This window comes from Cyrtonyx montezumae, unplaced genomic scaffold (assembly GCF_038088225.1).
Source record: "Cyrtonyx montezumae isolate F1298 unplaced genomic scaffold, pur_monq_1.0 scaffold_8, whole genome shotgun sequence".
Taxonomy (NCBI): Eukaryota; Metazoa; Chordata; class Aves; order Galliformes; family Odontophoridae; genus Cyrtonyx; species Cyrtonyx montezumae.
In genome coordinates, this window is record NW_027072089.1 from 95,728,014 (window position 1) to 95,740,501 (window position 12,488).

A 12,488-nucleotide genomic window follows, 5' to 3' on the forward strand; every position below is an offset into this window, starting at 1 on the left:
ACATGAGGAGCAGACAGAACAAGAACAGATTTTTGTTTGTGTATGAAAATTTTCTTGTGGTTGTTATTTTTCGATTGATCTCTGGTACTACTAGCAGAAAATTGGCATTGAATTTGTTCCTAAAACGGACTGATCTGTTAGCTCCTTGTGCCTCGTTTCAAAATAGATTCTGTTACTGAGGAAGGAGGGTGAAGCTACTGAGGCCTGTAGAGTGCTGCAAGCCCAGCCAGGCTGTAGGAAACACCTCCAGAATGCCCTTATCAGGGAAGTCCTGTTTCCTGATAGTGGTTACTTCCTAGTCCTGTGTAAATCTGCGGAGATTCTGTCGTCGGTTTTAGTGAGGATTTGCTTTCTTACTGTGTTTAAATGATCACCTCAGAAGTGAATGAAATAGGCTTGAATGATTGTTATCATAAGAAGCAGCTGTCAGGTTATTGCTTCCGATGTGTAAATTAAGAGGTGTTTCAGCAGACTTGCATTACTTCCATTTGTGTTCTTCGAAACATGTTAGAAATACTCAAGTTCTTTTGAGAACAAATGCTAATATTTTTTCCTTTAGATTTTTTTTTCAAAATTTGGAAACATAAGAGAATCTTCACGAAGCCACATTTTTCCAGTGTCCCTTCTCATTGCGTTCATAGCAGTTTATATTGAGTGTAGACAGAGAAAGGATGAAATCAGCAAAACCCATCTCTACACAGTACTGGGGAGAAGAATGTAAAGGTTATGCTGTGGGAAAGAAAATTCTGTAGTGAATAAAGTACAATGGTATTGTACATCAGTATTCTGTCCAGGAAGAGTTTTTTCATGGTTTACTAACAAGGGACAAAGTTATTTAAGTGTATGGTCAGAAAAAGAGCCCTAGTTTGACTTGCATGGTTGATACATAACTATTTGAAGGGAAGAAATAGAGGCTACTGAAACCCAACAGCATCCAAGACGTTTGCGGCCATTTATCTTTTTTTTTTTTTCCTTTCTAGACAATAAACTCATGTGAGTTCTTGATGGATTCCTAAGCTCACTAACATAGTATTATTATTTTAACCTTTACAGCTTTTGAAGAGCTTGAGAAGGCTCTGAGTATCGCCCAAAGAACTGAAGAAGCCCGGAAAAAATTACAGGCAGAAATGGATTTAAAAATCAAAGCAGTAGAAAAGGCAAGTGAGGAAGAGAGAATAAATCTTCAGCAAGAATTGACCAGAGTGAAGAAAGAGGTGGCTGAGATTATGAAGGTAAAAGCTGAAACTCACCGTTATTTCTGTTTTTTAACCTAATCATTAAATGACAAATAAGCTATAGTTGTAAAGTGCATTTAATATATCAGAGCTTTATTGTAGAATTCCAGTTTTTAAAACATTGTAGAAAACTTAATCTCTGAAATTAAAGATTTACTCAGCATTTAAAGTGAAATAGAAAACTGTACTTTTTCACTATCTGTTTAAAATCAGTAAGTTTCTCATTGTAAATTGAATTCTGGTTCCATGGTGTTTAATAAAAAGTATCAACTAGAAGTACACTTGTGACTTTGAAGAGAGATGATAAGAATATATTCCAGTATTTACTATGGATGAAGAAATTAATGTCAGTGAACTCACACAACATCGCTAGGATTCTGAGCTCTAATGCTGAGTACTTCCAGTAATTACGCTAACCTAGTAAAAGTTTTAAGAACTTGTTGCCAACTGTTTATCACTAAGTTAAGAATAGCTAAAATCGGCTTGATCAAAGCAAATTTCTTTCAGCTAGTATCAAACACGTGCTACACATGTCTTGCAAAGCAATAAATTTCAGTGCCTGTCTTGACATTTGTTCTGTTACTAATTTTCACTGATGCTTTGGGAGAATGATTTATTTAGATAATGTTATTCATGAGTAAAGCACATATGTAAGGTCTGGATAGCTGTTTAGTAGGTCAGGTGATGATACTCTTCTGGCTCATGAAATAGTGGGAATAGAGGGAAACTCACAGACAGCAGCTTCTGTTCCAATTTGTTACTGCATTTCACCTAAAATTGTAAACAACAAGTTCATAAGTTCATAAGGTTGGAAAGGACCTATAAGATCATCTAGTCCAACCATCCTCCTATCACTATCTCTACCCAACTACTAAATTAAGTCCTTTAGCACCTCATCTAAACTCTTCTTGAACAGATAATGGGAATAGAGGGAAACTCACAGGCAGCAGCTTCTGTTCCAATTTGTTACTGCATTTCACCTAAAATTGAAAACAACAAGTTCACCTTTTAGAAGAGTCTTTAGAAAGTGTGATGTTTCTTTACAAGAACTGTGGCAAGTTTGAAAATAACATCTGTCAGGTCTCATTACTAGTAAGCATCTCAAATAACTGTTACTTACTAAAAGGAAGCAAAATCTGTTCTCCTCTCTCTGCGCTGTCTTTCTTATTGAGAAATAATACCAAGTGTTTTGTTATTTAATTTTTTGAAATTAGTTTTTTTTGTGATTCACAGAAGTCTTCAGAAGATCGTGTTACTGAACTGGAAAAATTTCATGGGAGATAGAATCTCCTGAAAATTTTAAGTGGGAACAGCAATACTAATGTTAACATTGCTTATAGAGGCTAGATGGACCAGATTTGAATTCCTATAGGAAGTCAGCACACTGTATGGTTACTGTATCCTCTGTGTGCCACTCTGTTTCCAGAAAAAGCATCTTTCTAGAAAATACGTTGAGCCTTATGTTCTTCTACTCCATCGTAAATAATAGCAAGCGTATTCCCCCCAACAAGACCTCTTAAAATAGCCCCAGTACCTACCACTGCTTCCTGGTTCCACACTATTTTCTGCATTCACTTCTTTAGTTTGACTTTCAACTTGTGGTTCAGACTGGTTATTGGGATCAGGTAATTCAATGCCTATCTGACCATTCTGTAACCTTTGCTTCAGCAACGATACCTAAACAAAAAGTTATTTCCATTAAAAGGCAAGGATTCTAAGATGACCACATTTTCAGTTGCAGAATAAGAGAAAATTAAGAAAAGTGTTTCCAGGAAGCAGAGAAAGGAAACATTTGTCTGGTTATTTTTAGCATTTTTTAAAATCACAATTATGCTTTCAAGCAGCAAAAATAGTATAATTATGAGTGGAGAAACAACAAAGATCAACTAAGGAAAATCCATGCGTTTTACAAAAGCATTTCTAGCTCAAATACCTGTTACATTCTTGGTAACAATGACATTAAAGAGATCAAACATCTGTATTTAACACGAATGAGGTTTTTCAAAGGTATTCTAAAGAGATCTACTTAATTTCTAGAGAATCATAAATTCTCAAGCTTCAAAACACAACAGCATTTACAGTACAACATGGACACTCAATACAGGAGATTAATAAAAAAATATTAGGAAAAATTAATTTTTAAAAACATCTCTTGGGTATGGTGCTCTACCTGAGTCTGCAGAACACTAATAAGTTGATCCTTTTCTTCTAAGGAAGCGTCAAATTCCTCCTGGAGATGTTTCTTAGCTTCTTGATCCATCTGGAGCTCCTGTGAATCACAGATAAACACATTTCAAATGAAAACTGACATGTGAATTTAAAAAGATTATCCATATATTATGAAATAATAAAAATCTCATTGTAACTGTAACTTCAAAAAATACCTTGTAGCATCTATTTCTTTTACTAAACAACGTAACAGGAAAACCCGATTCTAATACCAGCATTTAAATTTTAAGAGATTAGATCCAATGAGAAATTATCAAGGATTGTCTCTTCCAGAAAACAAGTTTGTCTCAGGATCACTTCAAGCTTGTTCCTAAAAACTGTTTTCCACACACACATTTCTCCTGGGAACTGAAGAATCCACTTTGGTAAACCAGGATCTGCATTTAGGCACCAGATTTAATCGACATAAAAAGCAGAAATGTATATTTCTCTTATGCTCATTCAGTACACTAGAACTGTAGTATGACACATGCCATTTGCAACAACAGAAAGTAGACCGCTTTTTTTAAACCTTAAATGTGTCTCAAATGAGACAAAGGATGACAAAAAAAAAAACCAGAAACTTCTGAGTGGTTTTACTGGCTACTTAATTTAATTCATTTGGCTGAACACTTTTAGAAACATGTAGATGTAACCTAAATATGTAAGCAATATCTACATGACATTATAAAATACTTCTTCAAGGTGGTTTCTGATTGCTTTTAAAGTTGATCTATTTTAAAATAGTTATCTAAATAATTAGTTGTTAGGATGATAATTTGCATTCAACTTCTCACTGAGAAAACCAGAATCATGCACGTTTTATTCATGCATTCATGCAACAGGTCTATAATCATTATTCTGCAAGGGTGTTGCTTGTGTAAAAGCAAGGACCACTGGTAGATATGGGATCTGTTAGCCACACCTAGTTGCATCACAGAAAGTATAAAGGGGATGAAAAAGCAAACGAGACAAAATGCAAGGCTCTGAATGCCTCCTGCTTTGCTTTCACCCAACTCCCAAACCCATTTTCATGCTCTCCTGCTATCTATCCCTTCCCCAACCAGCAAATGCCAACTATGACACCTGCAGCTGTGAGCACTGACCACGCTTGGCCACCACCAAAGGGACAGTGTTGGAAGGCAGCTACAAAGCTGTTCCCCTCTCTTTTCAACTAACTACATTCGCTTCTGAACCGTACGCTGCCTCTTGTTCTCAACAGCTACTGATCACAACTCTTCCCCGTGCTTCAGAACTGTAGAGGAAATTCCTTGCACAGCAAAGAAGCCAACAAAATGTTCTGAAACCAACACTGCAATAAACCTCTGAATTAAAGCCCTTCCTGGCCCTTGCCTGACAACTGTTGATGAGGAATTATTTTTAATAGGAAAAACCTAATGCAAAACCTAACACAAAGTATTTATGTACAAGGATTATTTGAGCAATTAGCACATAACAAGGAGAACTTAATTTGTTCTTGTATTGCCTCCTCAAAAGATCCTTGTCTTATCCAACACATTTATGGGAAGAATATGGTGAAGGACAGCTCTTATGGGTTTGGTTTTTAACTGCCTTTAACTGGTAAGTGGCTACATCGATGAATGATGAATTTTGTAACATTTTAGTTTCCACAGTTAAATATTTCCATTTTATTGGTATGTTTTAATTACTATTACTTCAAATTTTATGACTGTCTGACTTCATGTTGTAATACTCAGGCTTTCAGAAGACCAAATAATTGTTTTTTGAAGATTTTAAGGCCACCATCAAGATAATGAAGAGATCAAATCACCTCTTCAACCAGAAGAGGCTGAGACTGTTCAGCCTGAAGTAGAGGAGGCTCTCCTCAGTGTCCATAAATACCTGAAGGGAAGACAAAGACAGAGCCAAGCTCTTTCCACCGGTTCCCAGACGTGCAATGGGAACAAACTGGAATACTAGAAAGTTCCACTCTGAATACTAGGAAGCACTTCTGTGCTGTGCAAGTGACAGACCACTGGCCCAGGCTGCCCAGAGAGGTTGCAGAGACTTGTTCTAGGAGAACTCCGAAAGCCACCTGAACGTGCTCTGGGTGGCCCTGTTTGAGCAGAAGCTGGACCAGATGGACTCCGAGGTCCTTTCCTACCTCAGCCATTCTGTGAAAAGTATTCCTACACTGTACTGACATCAAAAAACTTTTAGCTTGTCTAGGCCAAACATAACCAGACTTAATATCATAATTACAAGTCCATGCTAGCTATAAGAGGATCTATTTGTTCCAAGCAGAGAAAAACTGCAGATAAAAAATGATGACCCACTACTGTGGTGTGCTAGGCTTACTTTGTTCCTTCCTCTCCATCCAGTGCCTCTGCTTACCTCAGTATATTTTCCTCTGTAGTTGCCCAAGCTGCGCTCCATTTGGCGGAGTCGCTGCAGCAGCTGCTCCTTGCTGAGGCTGTCTGCCTTTCCTGAAACCTCCTCAGTCTCGCTTTCAGTGTCAGAAGGTGGATCGAAGTTGGGAGCAGCTGCATCCACATCCATCCGATTCAGTGAATCCCTTGAGGATGTTCGTACCAGGGACTCTTTAGAAGAAGAGCGGAACAGGGACTCCTTCACTGGGCTTCGAACCAATGACTCCATGGAGGGAACTCGGTGCTGAAGATGCTGGGTGAAAGACTGAGTATCACTTGGCTGCAAAAACCCAAAGCAAGAAGTTACTTCTGTACTGGTTTTAGGCAGACAAAACACTAAGGCTATGGAAACAGAGACCTGAGTAGGGCCTAAGAACCACTGCCACCCAACAGAGCACCTTAGAGGTGACATCAAAAAGCTTCCATTCCCTTAACAGTCACCCCTCTGTGCAAAACAGGCATGCAACTACCAGGTGTGTGCAGCTTCAGAGAACAACTAAATTCAATACGTTGCAGCTCTGATTTACTCTCCTGTAAACATGTGTTTCTGTGCAAACCCATTAAAAAGTGAATATGTAACTAAAACAAATAGCCACGTTTACTTTTTATCTCAAATTAAAATGCAAGTTAAATATGACTCATTTTCTGATGTATTAAACAGAAGTTATTTGCATTTATATCAGAGATACAAACACCTCTTCCTATGGCTGAGAAAATAAATCAATTGTAAAAGTCCTTGTACAAGAGTTCTAACGTGATCTTGAAGAGTCTTTTTTTCATTTTAAATGGCTTAATGATTTTTACACAAAATGCAATTACTGATTTACGCAACACAAGTCCTTGTGTGGTTTTAAAACAGCAGAGTCTATGCTATGGAAATATACACTGCTGGTACTGCAGCAGTGACTTCACAGCACTACCAAATGATGCAGACCACACAAAAGCTGGAATGCACATACTAGGAACTGCTGCTAATCCCACTCGAGCAACCCAGACCTATTTCTGAGACGTATCAAAGAATGACCTCCAACTTTATCACTAGTGATGACTTTTTTTAAGCCTATCAATTCTTTTCCTTCAACTAGGAAGTAACTCTATCTGAATATCACCTTAGTAACATGCCAAACTACTTCACATCCCTTCTCCAGCATGAAGATGCACACTGGGCAATGTGGCTAAATACAAATGAAACATGGCAGTGAAAGACAAAACAAAAACCCCATAAGTACCTGAGGGTATGCTGGCTCACTTCCATTCTTTTCAGTGAATCTGGGAACTGACTGCTTAGGTAAACTCTGCAGGAGGAAAAAACAACTGTTAAAAGGAATAGACTAATGATTAGATTTCTCCATTCCTACAAATAACACCCGTGCTTTTTTCACGTCTCTGTTTCTAGTACTTTCTTTAAAATGTATATTACAGTATGTTCATGCAAACAATCTATTTTGTTAAACTCAAAACAGACTGCTGCAATATAGAGAACTACAAAGCAGCTACGTGTGTAGATTAGTATGAGACATCTGCAAACACCAACGTTTCCAATTAAATTATTCATAATGATTATTCATGTAACATTTATGCACACATCAAAGGAACATCAGAAAAAGACAAAACCATAGCAAGGGAAAAAAACTATATACTGAACTGGTGTTTACAGCTGATGTGAGGAACACTGAAGTCGCATTATCCTCCTCTACTTAAGAAGGCAAAGAAAAGAAGAAAAAAACCAAAACCACAAAAACCTGCTACCTGCATAAAAATGCTGTTAACACTATGAGACCCCAAGAAAGACCAGAATTAATATTAGACTTTCAGACAACACATCTTGTGTTAAGACTGGACACATTTCTCTATACTCCCAAAATAAGGAGGGGGAAAACCTACAAAAAGCAATACTTTTATTTTCATTACAGATTTCAGATGTTTCTGTCCTTTGTCTGTTGTGTTGTTCTTTTGCCCTGTGCTCAGGTGCTCCCTAACTTGTAGAAATTCTGACAGTTTTCCAGTGCTTAAGCCAGGTCAGACTGATGTAGAAGAACAAAGTAGAAACTCTCTTGGATATTTCTTTTTTCCAAGAGAAGCACTGAAAAATGTTGAACAAAACATTAAGAAAATATAAGGGTTAAGACCAACGTAACTTTCTAATCAAGATGTAACTGGAAATTCATATGCAATCTGTAAAATCTAAGGTATGTATCCAGCTAAAATTATCAATTATCACCTTTATATCTGCTATATGATTATGCCCATACCCTCTAATCTGTGCAGATATGCATGAAAGTATAAGCATAAAAAAGAAATGCATAAGAAAAAAAATAATAAAAAAAGGGCTTCAGTGTGGTTTGATATGGACCAAGCTCAATAAAGTATTAAAACACAACAGAAGATAGAAATGCAGTCAGCTAAGGAAGCCCGAGAAATTATCATTCATCCATACAGAATCAAACTATGTGAAATGAGCAATAACAAGCCATGTAGGAAGTCTGTTTGGATTTGGAAATTGCAATTCATCTGGCTTGAGCAAAATCTGCATTCTGTTTAACAGCACCACATTGTCATGGTGGGCTTGGTATTAGCGGATTGAGAGCCCTTTCTGGTTTTTAAACTAAAGCATTCCCACATTTTATTCTGGGCTGCATTACCTGTTCTCTCATTTCCTAACTGGAAAGCTAACAGTAAGGGTAATCCAACTAAAAACATCTAACTTTCTGCTTTATAGTTAATAATTAAGCATCTACTTTATTTTGGTAGTGAGTCCAGGTCTAGCACTTCAGGAACAAGAGAGAAAAGACATAGTTTAGCAAGAATTACACACCAACTACATCTCTCAAAAATCATGTATTCTGATTATCGTCAACAGAATTAAAGGAAGCTGCACAGGGTTTGTACATCTACTTCACAAGGACAATTTAATAACATTTAAGTCATTTTAGAACAAGAGCAATTAGACTTATTAAATCTAATAAGGCATTTACAAATACATATAAAAAAGTATTCTTTTCAACTCTTAGGGCCCTTTAAAAATGCCATCACAAAACTAGATCTAATGCCACCTCTTTTAAAGTTTTCATCTTCATTGTGCTGGTATCTTTGCTTTCAGTCTACGTAAACAGAAGTGGAACCTATATTTAGGATTGTATTTGCTATCAGAATAAATCACAAGGACATAATCATTATCTTCCATATAGAACTTGGACCTTCACACATACCTAGCGGCTGCAGTTCTAACTGCCTGTGCTCTAGGACAAAGGGTCATTCTGAAGTACCCGTAAAGTGAAAGGTTAAGTATGAATAGAGGTTGCTATATATAAGTATAGATTCAAGAGACTTTGAAGAGCTTAGGAGCATTTCATAAGCCTCAAGAGTTGTCTTGATGAAAGTGGAAGCAAACAGCGCAGTCATTTTGAGTCTTAAACCTGCAGAGAAACAACAGGTTTTCTGGAGACCGACAGAAACCTTTCTTTCATTATCCTCCAGAACGTAACACAACAATTGTAACTGTATCTGAAGACAGCTATGCCTACAATTATTAAAATAATTATAAAAAGTTTGCTTTCTGTCATTAAGTTATATAAACCAAAGCTGAATTTTAACTGAGACTCTTAGGGGATTCTAGGGATATTTCAACTTCCCTGTTCCTGAAATGCAAACTAATTTATCTTACTATTTATTTCCCAAAGGTATAAATGTTTTCATGTCTAAAAGTTTAAAGCTTAAGTGTCTGTATTTAAAAACACTTTACTGTTCTTCCTCTCTTCCTCAAGTATTGCAAAATTTTCAGTAAATTATGGAAGGAAGAAGGTTTTTGAATATATTCTCATCCAATAGTTTTTTCTCCTTGAAAAAAAATGCCTCAACTTTTAAGAATGCACTGTTTCTTCATGTAAGGAAATCCACAAAGCTCAATTAGTAAAGAGCTTACACTAGCTTCCTCTATACAGAGCAAAAAAGCCTCTTCACCCTGATGCCCATTCTCTTGGATCGCACATCACCCATACACACACCGTTGAAATACATCTGTTTTAGCAAAATTTATTTATGTTTGTGTGTGCTCACGAAACCTTCATTGTCCTGTTTCTTTAGTTTACCCAGGCTTCCCAAATGTTTATCTTTGTTTTTCTTGTATTGCAATAATTAGCACTCCTCTTCCTTAAAGACTCTTCATCACTGTTTCCTCTTCTTCAACTGCCCCCTCCCAAATTCTTACACTGACAGCACTTCTCTTCAAAAAGTTTAGAGAATAAAATTAGTTTTACAGGTACGATTATTCAATACTCATTGGTAACACATTAACTCCCGCATTATAATAACTTGCAGTGCATGCAGTTTTGTATAAAAATATACAAGATGATGATTCCTGTCACTGAAGTTTATACAGAGAATCCAAAGGCAACTTCAGAGCACTCACATACATGTATTATTTTCAAAACGAGGCTGTACAGGGGATATTCTGCAGTGTACTGAAAAACAGACCATAACTGCTTATGATTAATTCTACCTGCAGAATGTAAAGTAACTATTACTAGACTTTGAATGTGGTCAAGATACCTAGAAATTAAGAAACGCACACAAAATCGAATAATTACTCCAAAGCTACAGATTTCAGTAGTCTGGATGTCAACTTTCTCCTTCATCAAAAAGCTCAATCTGGAGAGCACCATGCCTGAGCTAGTAATCAGCTGTACTCTGAGATAAAAAGCAAAAACACCCTTTGGCACATACAAAGATTTTCCACAAATCACCTTTTCTAGTAGTTTCAGTGTCATCCTTTTTAGCTGGAGACACAAACCCAGCACAAGATAGTGTACACCCTGTTATAGCCTTCAGTGTCTTTTCATTTTCAGCCTCTGCATGAGCAGCAAGAAAGACTTGCTAAATCACAAAAGGAAAGTAAGGAATCGTGAATCAAGGATGGTCTGTGACTCTACATATTTAACGTGGCTTTGAATCTATGCACTCAGGAATTCCATGGCTCTGAAGCGCATGAAAGAAGAGATCCCAGTCTCAGAATCATACAGCTTTGTATCTGGAAATTAGAAGCCTGCTTTCCTTCTTCTGTCTGCTATTTTCTCTCCAGTTGTCTTGTTTTCTTCCAACCAAGCTTCTCCATTTGCATGATTTGCATATCACGCAAACAACATTTCCAGGCAAAGAACTATATATTTAAAATGAAATCTAACAATCCAGAAAAAAAGACCATTTAGCCTCACAATAATACCTACCATTCAGGTTACCAACTAGAAGCAGTTGAATTTCTGTGTCTATGATAATGATTTCCTCCTGCCATCAACAGTAAATTACATTTAGCCTTCCATTGTAGGCAGCAAAATGTTTGTGTCTAAAAATTACATGCAATCTCAGTGTTTATCATGTTTATTTATCTTGAAACACAAGCCTACATAAAACGAAGAGGAAGACTTTCAGTAGCATTACTGAATTCTAAGCAACAAGTGTACAAATTTGTGCAACAATTACTTATAGCTTGAGTAAAGTATTGTTACCCACGTAACAGATAACGTGTTAATTTTTGTGTTACAACAAATTCAAATCATACAGCACAGCAGCCAGGAGCTATCAGGTACTAACTCAGTGAATTTTAGTGCAGGGTTAGCAACAAGGTAGTTAAGATGCCACTGTGAGAACAAGCCACAAGCAACACTAGGTTTGCCTTCTAGTACAGGACTCTCCTGTCTCTCCTACAGGCATTGCTAAGCGGGGTGGGAGGACTCACCACACCGTCACTCTGTGGCTTAGGTTGCTTGGTGGGATCCAAAGCAAAGATAGTATACTCAGAGAGAAAAGCAGGCTCTGCTATCATCCCGGCTAGAAGCTGTCATTCAATGCAAGAAGTACAAAAATGAAGACAAATCAAATGATAAGGTAAAGAATGTTGCAAAATTCTACTCTTTTTCCACACTATTAAAAACATAATAAAAAGGTACAGCAGTTTATGAGTCAACAGACACCGATAAAGGTAGGACGCGAGCACAGATTATGCATTAGACTATGCATTCAGTTCAAAGCCACAGAAATACAGTTTTGATTATTTAGAAGAAGGATAAACGCACATTTTTTAGAAAGTATCGTAGCCAAGCCCAATGTAATGAAAGCATTTCAGGTACTGACATTGACTTTTTTTTTTCTTTAAAGTTCTGCAGGTGACTTGCCTTCTGATACACTGAGCCCACTTTGCTCTCAAAGCTACATGTGAAAAACTCATTCTATCAGTTATAATGCGTGTCTCATGATTTTTTAACCTTCTCTTCTAATGCTCTTAAACATTAGAATCCTCACTGTATTGAATATATTATATATATACTTCTTCCAAATTATTTGAAGTACTAGCATTCTACTACTTTATGAAAACTACACAAGTTGAATTAGTTAATTTTTATCAAGTCAGTACTAGAGAAGGGATTTAAACGCATAGAAACAAAAAATGTGAAGAGATTCTGGAAAACGAATTCAAGCAGGATGCAGACATGCAATGTAATGCATTTTAATACTGTTAGGATGCTGCTACAGCTTTCAAAAATATTCCTCTTTCACGATTTTACTTAGAGAAGTTCAAAGCTCAACTTTCTTACAACTTGAGACTACAAAATGTGTTGTTTAGTGACTAAACCAAAATACAATGTGCTTTTTTTCATTCACA

At 36.8% G+C, this 12,488-nt stretch overlaps 1 protein-coding gene across 1 annotated transcript; it reads right to left on the reverse strand.

Moving 5' to 3' along the window:
• Nucleotides 1-5,231: 5,231 nt before the first annotated feature.
• On the reverse strand, nucleotides 5,232-11,659 carry LOC136058899 (golgin subfamily A member 4-like). Its single transcript, XM_065752682.1, has 4 exons — nucleotides 11,565-11,659; nucleotides 7,063-7,128; nucleotides 5,799-6,113; nucleotides 5,232-5,306 (listed from the first exon to the last, which is right to left on the reverse strand). Exons 1-4 carry the CDS (start codon nucleotides 11,649-11,651, stop codon nucleotides 5,232-5,234), a joined length of 543 nt encoding a protein of 180 aa, XP_065608754.1. The 5' UTR covers nucleotides 11,652-11,659.
• Between the last annotated feature and the right edge of the window lie 829 nt (nucleotides 11,660-12,488).

Coding starts and splice junctions, on each gene's coding strand:
- LOC136058899 (XM_065752682.1), bottom strand. CDS start 11,651: ATGATAGCAGAGCCTGCTTTTCTCTCTGAGTATACTATCTTTGCTTTG. Junction 7,129..11,564: donor AGCCACAGAGTGACGGTGTG/GTGAGTCCTCCC, acceptor TTCCTCCTGCAG/AGTTTACCTAAGCAGTCAGT. Junction 5,307..5,798: donor ACAGAGGAAAATATACTGAG/GTAAGCAGAGGC, acceptor TCTTCCCTTCAG/GTATTTATGGACACTGAGGA.